The sequence below is a fragment of the Syngnathus floridae genome, chromosome 2, assembly GCF_059516105.1.
Source record: "Syngnathus floridae isolate MCC-2025c chromosome 2, RoL_Sflo_1.0, whole genome shotgun sequence".
Taxonomy (NCBI): Eukaryota; Metazoa; Chordata; class Actinopteri; order Syngnathiformes; family Syngnathidae; genus Syngnathus; species Syngnathus floridae.
Genome location: NC_142414.1, coordinates 27,670,072 through 27,681,865, shown reverse-complemented (window position 1 = coordinate 27,681,865; position 11,794 = coordinate 27,670,072). Strand labels below are relative to the sequence as shown.

The following is an 11,794-nucleotide window of genomic DNA, read 5'->3' as shown; positions in this document are numbered from 1 at the left end:
CAATTTGCATGTTGCCGCCAGCACAAGCACAAGCACAAGCACAAGCAGACCCTCTAATGCGCCCTGCAGTGCCTGCAAGGATGAAGGAATGTGCTCTGCTTGCCTTTGTTCTCCTCTCAGCTGCCATTTTGTATTTCTTATGTGCACAAAAGTAATCCGCTGATGAACATTGCACGTGATTTGAGTCTAACTTTCATTTGTAATTCCTGGCGCTCGTGTCCCAAATGAGCTTTTGCCATTGAGATAACGTGCAAATGCCTCTGACTCACGCAGCGCTTGCTCGCCCCTCCCTCCCAACCCTCCCTCCCTCCCTCCGCGCTCTGCATTGTTTGTGCTTGAACCATCAGATCCAAGGCACTTTTTGGGTCTAGTTCATTGTCACTGACCGTTGCAAATCAATGATGACAAATGGGCCCAACGCGGTGGGCCCAACGTGGTGGGCCCAACGTGCTCCACCGCGCGCGGCGGGCGAGAACTCCAAAGTTGAGGTCCAAAGCCGAGCATTTGACGGAGACCACGCGTGCAATATTCACGCTACAATAAGGATTGACGACAACGGCCCTAACCCTCTCGCACTTGAAGGAGCAGCAGAGCAGTTCATTGGTTTCTCCTTGTGGCATCCACCATCAAGAAGGATGTTTTTTTCTTTCTTTCTGCGTCCAACGGTGTAGAATGTGCAGAAGACGGCATGCTTTGAACCGTGCGGCTCCCACGTCCTTAAATTGGTCCCAGCAGTGATTTTCATTGACTTTGACTTGAGAAAGGCAGTCCTCTGTCCGCTTGTTATTTGTCCAGCCTTCCACATGCAAATTGTCGCACCCCCGGTCTTTATGCCGTTTGTCGACGTAAGTCACTTCTTGGTGTCTTTGCAGCGCTAGCACTGCGCTAGCAACTTTGGAAGAAATGCCCCAAGGGTGGAGCGAGCGAGCGCCTTTCCCACACATGCCATGTCACTCATGTGCTTGAAGGCCATGTCACATGCGGGTGCCGCAGGTGCTTGCATGTGCCGCCAGCCTGCGACGGATCTCACTGCAGCCAGACAGGACTGAATAAAGGGCTGCGGGTGGGGCTGGTGACGACCAAGGAAGTCTTTGCTCCCATGACTTTGCCCGGCCAGGTGACATGTCGCTGGACTGTGGACGACAGCGGGGGTCACGGGCTCCCCGAGGCGAGGCAGGGCGAGGCGGAGGATTCCCAAAGGGGTCGTGCAGATGGGACGGGGTCTGCCAGGAGGGAGGGAGCGTGTTGTTGGGAGACAGGTGGATGGCTGTCACGAGCAGGTGGGCTCTCCCTCCTCCTGGCCCCCTCAAGGGTCACCTTCACGTGGCGCTGCTTCCCCTGTCCCATCTCGTCTCATCCTATGTACAGTAAATGGCAGCACGCGCTCAAATCAAGGTTGAAGCCAGGTGTTTCATTTCCACCAAGGCGGGCGGGGCGGGCGGGCAGTCAGTCAGTCAGGCTGGCAGGCAGGCAGGCATGCAGGCAGGCAGGCAGGCAGGCAGGCAGGCAAGCAGGCCCTCATCGCCCTCACAGCCTCATCAGCCGCTGACACGGAGGAGCGAGTAGTCGTCGGGTTTCAGCCCCCCCCCCCCCTCCACCCATAGCTCTATTTGAGGTGGCCGAGAAATGATGATCTACCCACGCTCTGCCTGCCTGCCTCAGATGACTTGAAAAGCAGATGTCGCATTGACCATTTCTGCCCGACATCATAGCTTTGACTCTACAAGCCAATATAGCCTCATTAAACTAACAAAGTGACACGAAGCGCTGTGTAATTACAGCCGGCCCGGCGCTAGGACATCATAAGCAGAAGCGGGCGCTGTCATCACCCTAACGAAGGGAATAAATCCAACGGGGCCTTTACCGCGCGCTCCTCCTCCGTCCTCCGCCTCCCATAAACAGGAGCGTGGCCGGAGTTTAATGGCAACCTTCTGTCCCGTTGTGTGGCCCGCCACTTTTTCTTTACTGCTCCTGTCCAGCGGTACACCAGCCGTACACCAGCCGTACACCAGCCGTACACCAGCGGTACAATGGGTGCTTTGACACCTGCAGCGCTCGCTACCGCCCTGTCCCGTCCCGTCCCGTCCCGTCCTCTCCCTCATGCCCTTCCGCCCGCCCCTATATGGCCAGGTCACTCCTAACGTGACGCTCGCCCGGCAGCTTAAGCGGTGGGCGCTCCGCGTCAGCATAAAAACAAGGTAGGCCTCAAGCCAGCTTATTTCTTTTGCACCTTTTTCCCAAGCAAGCCAAAGTGCTCCACACATCATGAAGCTGAGGCAAGCCAGAACATCAAAAATGATCAAAGTTTGGGGTGAACAATAAAAGAAAGGCAAGTGCAAATAATGAAAGGAAATGAGTTAAAAGCATCTCTAAATTTCAACTCCCCTGCTGATCCATTGCTTGAGATTTTCACCAGCACCGCTCGCTCGTATTTCCTCTTTGGAATCAAATGACATTCACGGTGTCTTTTCCGATGCTGGATATTCATCAGTTGTTGTAATGCAGACGGAAGCAAATGTGGGGGTTTGGTCGGAAGCGAAAGCGTCAATGAATTGGGCTTCCACTTTGGCAGATCTCTATGTGACGTGATACGACCCGGTGCTGATGACGTGGCTGGCTTGAATCCATTCGGAGTGGAATTTGGTCTGCGCGTGCGGCTTTGCCCCCACCGTGTCTGTCTGTCTGTCTGTCTCTGCCGGGCAAAATGGGCCCCCCAGGTGAAAGGTGGGATCGACTTTTAGATTGGCTCCGGCACACTGATAGAGTTACAGCTCAATTGCGACGCCATCCGTTCTCCTCCCTGGTTCCTGACCGAGCGAGTAGGGAGGGGAGAGGAAGAATAGATTCTTCCAAAGTGTCCAGCTTGCACAGCTTGTGCAGCGTCACTTTCAACGGTGCCATTTCAAAATTTCGTTTTGGTTTTGGTTGACCTCATTGGGTCAGTTTTGTGCTTTGTTTTTGTTGACGAGGCAGTATTTGGGAATCGATCACAAACGCTTCAATAGCTGGCCCAAGATGTGCTCTGTCACTCCAGACGGGTGTCCGTCCAGCTGATCCAAAAACTGAGAGCTGAATGGAGAGGAGAAGCCGCCCTTGCCCGCTGATCCAAAAACGGAGGCAAAAACTCGTCTCTCTGGAGGAAAAGTGCCCAATGTTTTGCCTTCTTCACAACACGCCAGCTGGGGAAAAGGAATGATTGGATTCTATTTGGCTTTGCTTTTCTTTCAAACTTGGTTTGCTTCATTTGGTGGCGAGAAAACAGGGCTGCTGTAACAAATCACTAAAACTAGTTGCTCACAGAGGGAAAAAAGCTACAACAAGCCACTTGCCGTGCCAAAAGTGCCTTTGACGTGTGCAAATGCCACGTCGGCAGAGAGAGAGCGAGAGAGCGGATAGCAAAAGCGGCCGCCAAAAATGATCAAAGACGTCAGCGATGCTTTGGTGCCAATTTGCAAATGTGATTCCAAGGGTACCCCCTCTTCAGATAAGTGCAAGAACATGGTGAGGGGTGGGGTTCTGCCACAGTGGCGGGCGAAAAGGACGAGGCGCACCGTGGTCGAGGCAGCCCCCCGCCCCCGCCCCACCCCTCTCTCAATCACAGCTCCACCTTGAAACAAATATTTGGTGTTTGGCAAAGTCCATTTCATCATTCATCTTCATCTGCTTGGTGTCAAACGCACTCATTTCTGTTGACCTTTCGGCTTGTCTATAACAGCAGGAGTAATAGGATTGGAATCAAACATGAGCCCCTGCCTTCCTGCCTGCCTGCGTGGCTGCCTGCCTGCCTGCGTGGCTGCCTGCCTGCCTGCCTGCCTGCGTGGCTGCCTGCCTGCGTGGCTGCCGGCCGGCCTACCTGCCGGCCTGCCTGCCGGCCTGCCTGCCTGCCTGCCTGCCGGCCTGCCTGCCTGCCCCTCCCTTTCTCGCCGTCTCATTCGCAGCGAGCCAGCGTGCACTCTCCCGGTTTGGGAGCACGTGTGGCATATGGGCAGATTTGCCACAGCCACGATACCCGCGCTCAAGCACAGGCTCATTGTCGAGTGAGTTGTAAATGTTTGATGTTACACTTTGTGTTAATGTTCGCCAAACGTCTCTGTCGGAAAGCCAAGCAGAAAGGCAGATTCTCATCAAGTAGCTGATGAGCCTCTGGGCTGACAATGAATTATGAATGGAGAGTGAGCACGGCACGGCACGGCACGGCACGGCACGGCACAACACAGCACAACACAACACAGCGTCTCCACTCGCTGGGCATTTCAACCCATTTAGCTTGAATGAATGAGCCTCGTCTGGAACCTTTTGCTCACCCTTAGACACGCACACGTGCGCGCAGAGCCATCCCCAAATTCACAATGGTCCCATTCGAGTCACGGGTGCATGGTGTCGGGGACTTTTGGTGTGTTTGGTCCTCTAATGTGTCTCCTCTGCTCTCTGTCTTGTCTCCGCGGACGCAGGCCGCAGAATGGCTCCATGATCTTGTACAACAGGAAGAAGGTCAAGTACAGAAAGGATGGCTACTGCTGGAAGAAGAGGAAAGATGGCAAGACCACGCGGGAGGATCACATGAAGCTGAAAGTGCAAGGAGTGGAGGTGAGCGCCCCATGCCCGTGTGTGATGGAGACAGCCGCCGTCTCCTCGGCTGCAAACAATGCAGCGCCACTGCCACGCTAGTTTTCCCCGCGAAAGCGTGGCATTGTTTGTAGCTTATTAAGAGTCTGGATGTTGCCGCTGCTCCAGAGAGCCCCCATTCATCTTGTTGGCGGCGCGCGCTCCCAGTCACCTCCCGTGCGAGCCGTAAAACACCCGCTTGCATCTATTTTGGGCTTATTTCTGCTGGATACGGGCGAGCGGGCGGCGTGCAGCGTCCAGGCAGGCAGGCAGGCAGGCAGGCAGGCAGCCGGCCTGATTTATCTGCAATTCCACCCCAAGCCAAACTTTGCCTCCCCCAGCTGTCTGTGGCGCTCAAGTTTAGGGCTTCTGTTTCATTGTGCTTCTGCTTGAGCTGTACGGCGGATGTGATGAAGGCTTTAGGATTTGGACTGGCGTGTGCTCACACCCACACAAACATGACGCATCGCACACAGCTCAGTCAGGCGCTGGCTTGCCGGCTGGCTGGCTGGCTGGCTGGCTGGCTGGCTGGCTGGCTGGCTGGCTGGCTGGCTGGCTGGCTGGCTGGCCGGCTGGCCGGCTGGCTGGCTGGCTGGCTGGCTGGCTGGCTGGCCGGCTGGCTGGCTGGTTGGCTGGCTGGCTGGCTGGCTGGCTGGCTGGCTGGCTGGCTGGCTGGCTGGCTGGCGTTTCACTAGGCGGCCTTTTGGCGCTACGTCGCTTGACTTGAGGGTGTTGTCTGCTTTTGTCAGCTGCGACCCTGAACAGGATAAGAACGGATGGATGGCTTGACAGTCCTCATGGTGCCGTTGGCTTGGCTTGGCTTGGCTTTGCTTTGGTGCTGGCTCCCTTTCACTGGGTTCCTTCGGTCTCCCGTGAGCAACTCTTTTGTTTGTCAGCCTTGTTATGTGAGAGCCCAGTTTTGTCCTCCACCTCCCCGCCCTGGTCCGCTTGGCCTTCCTCTCCTCCAGCCTGCCCTGCACTGGGCTGCCCTGCAGACAGAACCTTGAGCTGGGCGCGAATGCTCCCTGTTCCCTAAAATTGGAGCGCGGGGCATGTTGTGGAATTAGCGCTTAACAGGCCGTGAAATAGCAGCCCGCCCTGCTGACATCTCCCCCATGACTCCCCCATGACTCCCCCATCACTCCGGGTGAGGCGGCCAGACGGCTGGACAAATGAGCAAGCGGCGCCAAGTGTGCATTCGGGCCGCCTTAGGAAAGATGTCTGTCAGCGGAGGAGAGATGTTGAGATGCTCTCCTGCACCTGAATTCAGGCCCAGGCGTCTCTTTTGGCGACACGAGTCACTTTGCCGATTAGCTGTTCATGTGAGCTTAGAAAACGACCCCCTCAAACACCCCCATTACCCCCCCCCCCCCCCAAACACCCCCATTATTCCCCCGCTTTAATAAACTCCCTGAAACGTAGATCGATTTTCTCTTAAGTGAAGGTGGCAGTGCCTCTGACTTATTTCATTAACACCAGCTAATTATACTGATTGGAATGAGCTTGTCTTCTTAAGGTGTGCCGGGCTGGCTAGTGACAAGAGAAAAAAAGGCTTTGCTAGTCAGCGCTGTCCCGGTGGGCCTCGGCACCTCCCCCGCTGCGACCAAACGGTCGTCATCCAAGCCGCCGCGTCCTTCGCTCGCACCCGTCCGTAACTTGTCATTTCACGTTGGCTCGGCGCTAATGTGTGATTTCAGCTGTGCGACTGAGGCTAATGGAGCGTGCTGGTGACTCGATGCCCTCTCCTCGTTGAAAATAATGAAGACAAATGTCAGAAGATTGCTCGCAAACATCCCTTCACCCCAGATGCCGTTCACACCTATGACCGTCCATCATGTCTACTCCGTCCGGGATGTTTGCGGCCGTACGCCGTGACATTTACGTTGGCATTGTCCCCTACGTAAGGTTGAATCGGGACTGGTGCCGACGCCTGAGCAGGCGCAAATGCGCCTTTGAAATGCTCACGTTGGCCAGACGGCGTCGGAGCTCTCTGTGATGACAAAGTCCCCTTTGCGTTCATAGCCCGCTGCCTCTCACCTGGCCTGGAGATTACAATAACGGGTGAGATGAGTCAAATTAATGGCAGGCGTCTGCCAGCCACCAAAGTGTTTCCAGCCAGCTTCATGGGCACCTAGGAAACCGCTGAGTCAGCTCATCTTTTCATTTCTCGCATCAGTCACGAGCGTCCGACCTTTGCGAACGTGCTCGGAAAGGGGATGGAACCGCTCCGTTTTTTTTATGGAAGGCTACTCGGATGACGACGTGAGCCGGCGGCCGACAAAGGTGTTACTTTGCATTTTCGACTTGAAAAGAAATACCGAGTAGTTGGCCGCAAAGTAGTCAATGTTGCCAGAGGATGGGCTGCGCCTCCCTCCAACCGTTGCGCCGTTCAATTTACAATCAGGAGTTGTTCCGAGGGTCGACGTTTGTTGGAGCCCCAGCTTGCGAACGGAGACATTTGCGCAGATGTGGATCCGGTGACGTCATTGGCCGGGCTGCGAGGAGACTCCCCAAATGCGCTTGATTGGCTTGACGTCTCACGCAAATACGTCCATATCGGCGGGAGCTCTCCATTGTATAAACGCTTGCTCGAATCGAAAGTGAAGTTCCGGGTTCGCTGACACCGAAAGGCATGAAAGGGAAGGTAAAAGAACAGCCGAAGCCAGCGAGGTGGTGGCTGGATTACGAGCTGGGAGGGGAGCCAGGGAGGGGTCGAGCCGGCGCAGGGCGAAAAGAAAGTGGCAATGAAGGATATATAGCCTCGAGCAAACAGAAAACAATTGTTACACCGCCTCCCGTAACCCGCTTCAACCTTAAACAGCAGATTTTTTTATTTATTTTTTTCCACTCAATTAATTTCTCCACATCTGCGGCGCCGCCAGGCCCGGACGGAGCTCAAAGTGGCTTTCCCGCTCACCTCCTCTCTCGCTCACCTCCTCTCTTGCTCACCTCTCTCGCTCTACGTGAGTTTGAATGCAGGTCGTAGGCACACGGCGATTCCTTGGCGGCGCTGTCGTTACCTTGACTTGCAGCGGCAGCCCTGGTTTGTGCAATTTTGCCGTGATGCTGTTGCTCATGCAGCTGTCGCTCGATCTTTTCTTTTTGGCTGCCCTCCCTCCCTCCCTCCCTCCCTCCGTCTTGGGCAGCCAGCCCCCATCGGAGCTTTCTTCCGTAGTTGGATTGTTGTTGTTTTTCTTGCTGGGCTTTCTGGAGCGCTCGCTTGTGAGCTTCCCGGGCTTTTCTTTTTCTGTCGGGTGAACTCGGCTATACGAACGTATTTATAGAGCACATTTCGTGCAAAAGGCAAGTCGCTCGCTCGAAACGTCCGGATGGGATGGGATGGGATGGGATGGGATAGGATAGGATAGGATAGGATAGGATAGGATAGGATAGGATAGGATAGGATAGGATAGGATAGGATAGGATAGGATAGGATAGGATAGGATGAGAAAAGCTTGAAAAGCACGAGAAAAGCTTGAAAAGCACACAAAGTGGCCCCACAACCGTGTGGACAACAAACTGAGCCTTTACTTACTGGCGTGTATTTTTTCTTTTCCATAAATGGCGCGCGCGAGGTCCCTTTCAGGCAGGCTCCCAACAGTCAATCTCCTCACATCCATCTTTGTGTAGAATCAAAATCCAACCTTTTCAAAGACCCCCCTTTTTTCTGGCATGTTCAGGACCCAACCAGTAAGCCAATCAAATCATTTTTGGGATACATAATGCGCCCTTTTGGAACGCTAAATCTCGGCGCGACTGAGATGGCGTCACCGCCGTTGAATCTTTTGCCATCTTTTGCCATGTGTCACCTCGCCTCGCCAAATGGGACGCGGGCACCGGAGACGACCCGCGCTTGCCGCTCGCGATGCTCGGTGTCAAAGAGTTTGTGTCCTCGGCCGGCCGGCCGCCCCTGGCTGCTCGTGACAGCTGCTCGGAACCATTCATCACCGTCTTGGCTCCTGCTGAGCAAAAATGGGGCAAGTCAGGTAAGTGTCCCAATTCAGCACTTTTGAAAGGCACAAACTAATGAATGGAGGGGAGGGGGGCTGCCTTGAAAACTTTTTCTGGTTCCGCTGCTTGTCGGCTGGCCGAGTAGCAAGCTAATGACCTGGCTCGGATGAATTGGCGGCTCTGACACGCCGCAAACACGCACTCGGAGAAGCTCGCGCAGTCACAAAGCAGCTGTGGCCAAAATTGCTTTGGAAAAGTGGCCAAAAGCGGCACGGATGGATGGATGGATGGATGGACGGACGGACGGACGGACGGACGGATGAGCCGCTGCCTCCGGCTGGTGGCCGGCCGCTCCAGTCCTGCCCGCTCCAGCGTTTAGAGGCTTTGTTGAAACAATCCTCACAGGAATCCAAACGGACGGCAACCTGTCGACATCGTGAAGTCGCAGGGTGCGACAGCGTCTCCGTGGACCGCCCCATTGGGGTCCAGTGACACCTTTGGCCCGCACCCGCGCACACGTATCCACCGACGAAATGCAATTGCGAGCTCCGAAATGAGGCCTGCCGTGCTGGCGGTGACGTCTGAGAGTCGCTTCGCTTTCCACGGAGGAAGTGGCCAAGCGTCTTGGATTCCCGGCGCTGCCCACCTCGCCTTTGCCAAGTTCGTTTTGAAAAGGCAAAGACAATCCGATTGCCTGAGCTTTCTGCCAGCGAGCCCTCTTTTCTCGCAGCCCTTACATGTGCCAAAATGTGGTCGGCCATCCATCTACTGCATGCGATCGCCGGCAGGCACGTGGCGCTCGCTCTCCTCCGGCGGGCTAATTGACAGGCGTCGGGGGTCGAGACCTCCGGCAGCTCTTTCTTCAGTTGGAGACACTTTGTCTGTTTTAATTGAAAAAGCGTGCAAGGCGCTGCGGCGTGGGAAGTACAACGCAAGCCCCGCCATTTTGCTAAGGTGACGGTTGTTGCAGCGTGCTCGCGCTTTGTGTGTGTGCAACAGCAAGTGGGGCTGCAACAAGCACCTTGTGTATTTTGCTAGGCCAATTAAGAGTCATTCATTTGCTAATGAAGGCCCCGTTGAGGTGTAAAGTGCTCCTCGGGGCTCCCAGACACGCAGTCAGCACATCGGCAGGCCTCGGCAAAGCTCTGCACGCCCCGCCGGCCCGTGGCCGCTCTTGCACGCCTTTGCATTGCCCACTCAGCACATTTCAGCAACAGCGGCAGCGGCAAACACTAAAAGGTGTCATTGAATTCATTATTTCCTCGTTTTATGACTTGTTCCAGTGTGGCTTGAATTTGTCCCCTAAAAGATGAGGCCGGGCGACCATCCTGGGCTCGCCCTCTCCTCCCTCCCTCCCTTCCTTCCTCCCTCCCGACCTCTACTGGGTGGGATTTTGATGAGGCTGGGGTCCCCCTGTGGCGTGGGAGCCGACTTGAGCGCTCACCGCTTGCTCAAGGTTGCTAGCTCCCTTCGAGCACACGCTGCTGAACGGCCGGCCTGCTTCCTTAATGAGCCCGCCGCTCGGCTCGACCTTGGCAAACGCTGAAGAGATCACCCATCTGTGCATTGATTTAGGCATGAGATCATCATCTGAAGACATCCTACGTCAATATTTCTTTTCCCCTGCCCTGCCCTGCCCTGCCCTGCCCTGCCCTGCCCTGCCCTGCCCTGCCCTGCCCTGCCCTGCCCTGCTCAGCACAAGGGCAAGCTTGGCAACGGCATGTTGTCGGTTTGTACGTTAACGATAATAGCCTCCGATTTCAGCTCGTTACGCAGTCAACATGCGTTTGCTCCACGGAGCGCGAGCGGCTTGTGTTCTGCTCTCGCCGAGAACGAACGGTACCGAATTCCGGTCCGGTCGGAAAACACAATCGCACGAAGAAGAAGAGCGAGTGTGAATCGGCAGCGTGCGATGGATGGATGGTGCACCGTTAGTGGGCCCGCATCTGCCGTGCCGTGCCGTGCCGTGCCGTGCCGTGCCGTGCCGTGCCGTGCCGTCGGTCATAGCGTCGCTCACACTCGTCACAATGACAAGCGGCGTGCCTTGGATTGTCGAAACATCCTGGGACAGGAAGAGGAAACGCAGCCAGAGGCAGAAAAGGTCCGGCCAGAGTCGGATACATGCCAGAGATAAACACAGGGCTCCCTTGGGGTGCCGTAATGTCACGGTGGCTTGTGCCTAAAGCGGGATGGCCCGGGGCAGCCGAGCCTGCCTGGCTGCCTGCCTGGCTGCCTGCCTGGCCGCCCGCCCGCCTGCCTGCCTGCTTGGCCGCCCGTCCGCCCACCCGCCCGTCTGGCCGCCCGTCAAATCCACAGCGAGATCAGATCAGCAGCCGATCCCGTGCAGGTTCGAAGAATGTAAGCAAGAAAGCAGCCCTTAGCCTCCGTTTCAAGAAAGACTTTGAAGGCGCTCGCTGCTTGTGAGATGGAAGCACTCTCAATGCTATCATTCAGCTCCCACGTTGCTTGGACACAACAGACTTTATTCAATGGGCAGCTCGGGGTTTCTCAAAACATGCCTGGCACGTAGGACTCAGCTGAGCTAAAGAGCTTTGTATCCTCCTCGCCAGGGGAAATAAAAAGTAGGTGAAACTTTTTCACTGCCCCAGGCTACTGTTACCTGGCAGCCAGCGAGGAATGTAAAATATGCTTCTGCATCTCTGTGAGAGACGGCTCCCGCCATTGCCCTGGCTTTTTCTCCTCGGCAGGGAGGAGGGAGGGAGAGACGTTGCCAGAAGGGGGCAGCGCCTGTTTCGGAGCCCATGTCTGGGAATAGTCGCACCGTGTTAGTTTTTCACTGTCACCCGAGCCGGGCCGGGCCGCTCGTGCTGCCATTTGCATAGGAAGCGTCACTCCGCCAGATAATATGGGGCAGATGAAAGGAGGCTGCAAGAGACTAAGTGATGGTGATGGACGGCGCCATAAAAATAGAAGTGGCGATGGCAGGATAATGCATGCCCGCCGCCGAGGTTCAGACTTGGCATCGAGGCGAGGTGAATGGGATGGGATGAGATGGGATGGGATGGGGGTGAAGAAAGGTTGTCTTTTTCAGGTCAGCCTGGGCTCTGAGAGCTGCAGAAAAAGGCTTGACGAATCGAAGCCGTTATTGTCATCATCTCGGCAAGGAGCATTCGTCAAAGAACGGGCAGGGCAGCACGGGTGGGGCTCTGCCAAAGGCTCGTGCGTGTCCGGCGCTCCTCTGTCCCACCGGTCGGTCGGCCTCTCGGGTCAGCGGCCC

General features: G+C 55.8%; 1 protein-coding gene across 8 annotated transcripts in view; it reads left to right on the top strand.

The window, feature by feature from the left end:
- camta1a (calmodulin binding transcription activator 1a) overlaps positions 1-11,794 on the top strand; it is an 86,876-nt gene that overhangs the window by 36,192 nt on the left and 38,890 nt on the right. For all 8 annotated transcript variants that reach the window (XR_015856248.1, XM_088368052.1, XM_088368055.1 and 5 more), the window contains one exon: positions 4,452-4,587. Coding sequence is in view for 7 of the 8 variants with exons in the window: in XM_088368052.1 (XP_088224178.1) it covers positions 4,452-4,587 (136 nt within the window). In the remaining variant the exon portion in view is untranslated. The remainder of the gene's footprint in view (positions 1-4,451; positions 4,588-11,794) is intronic.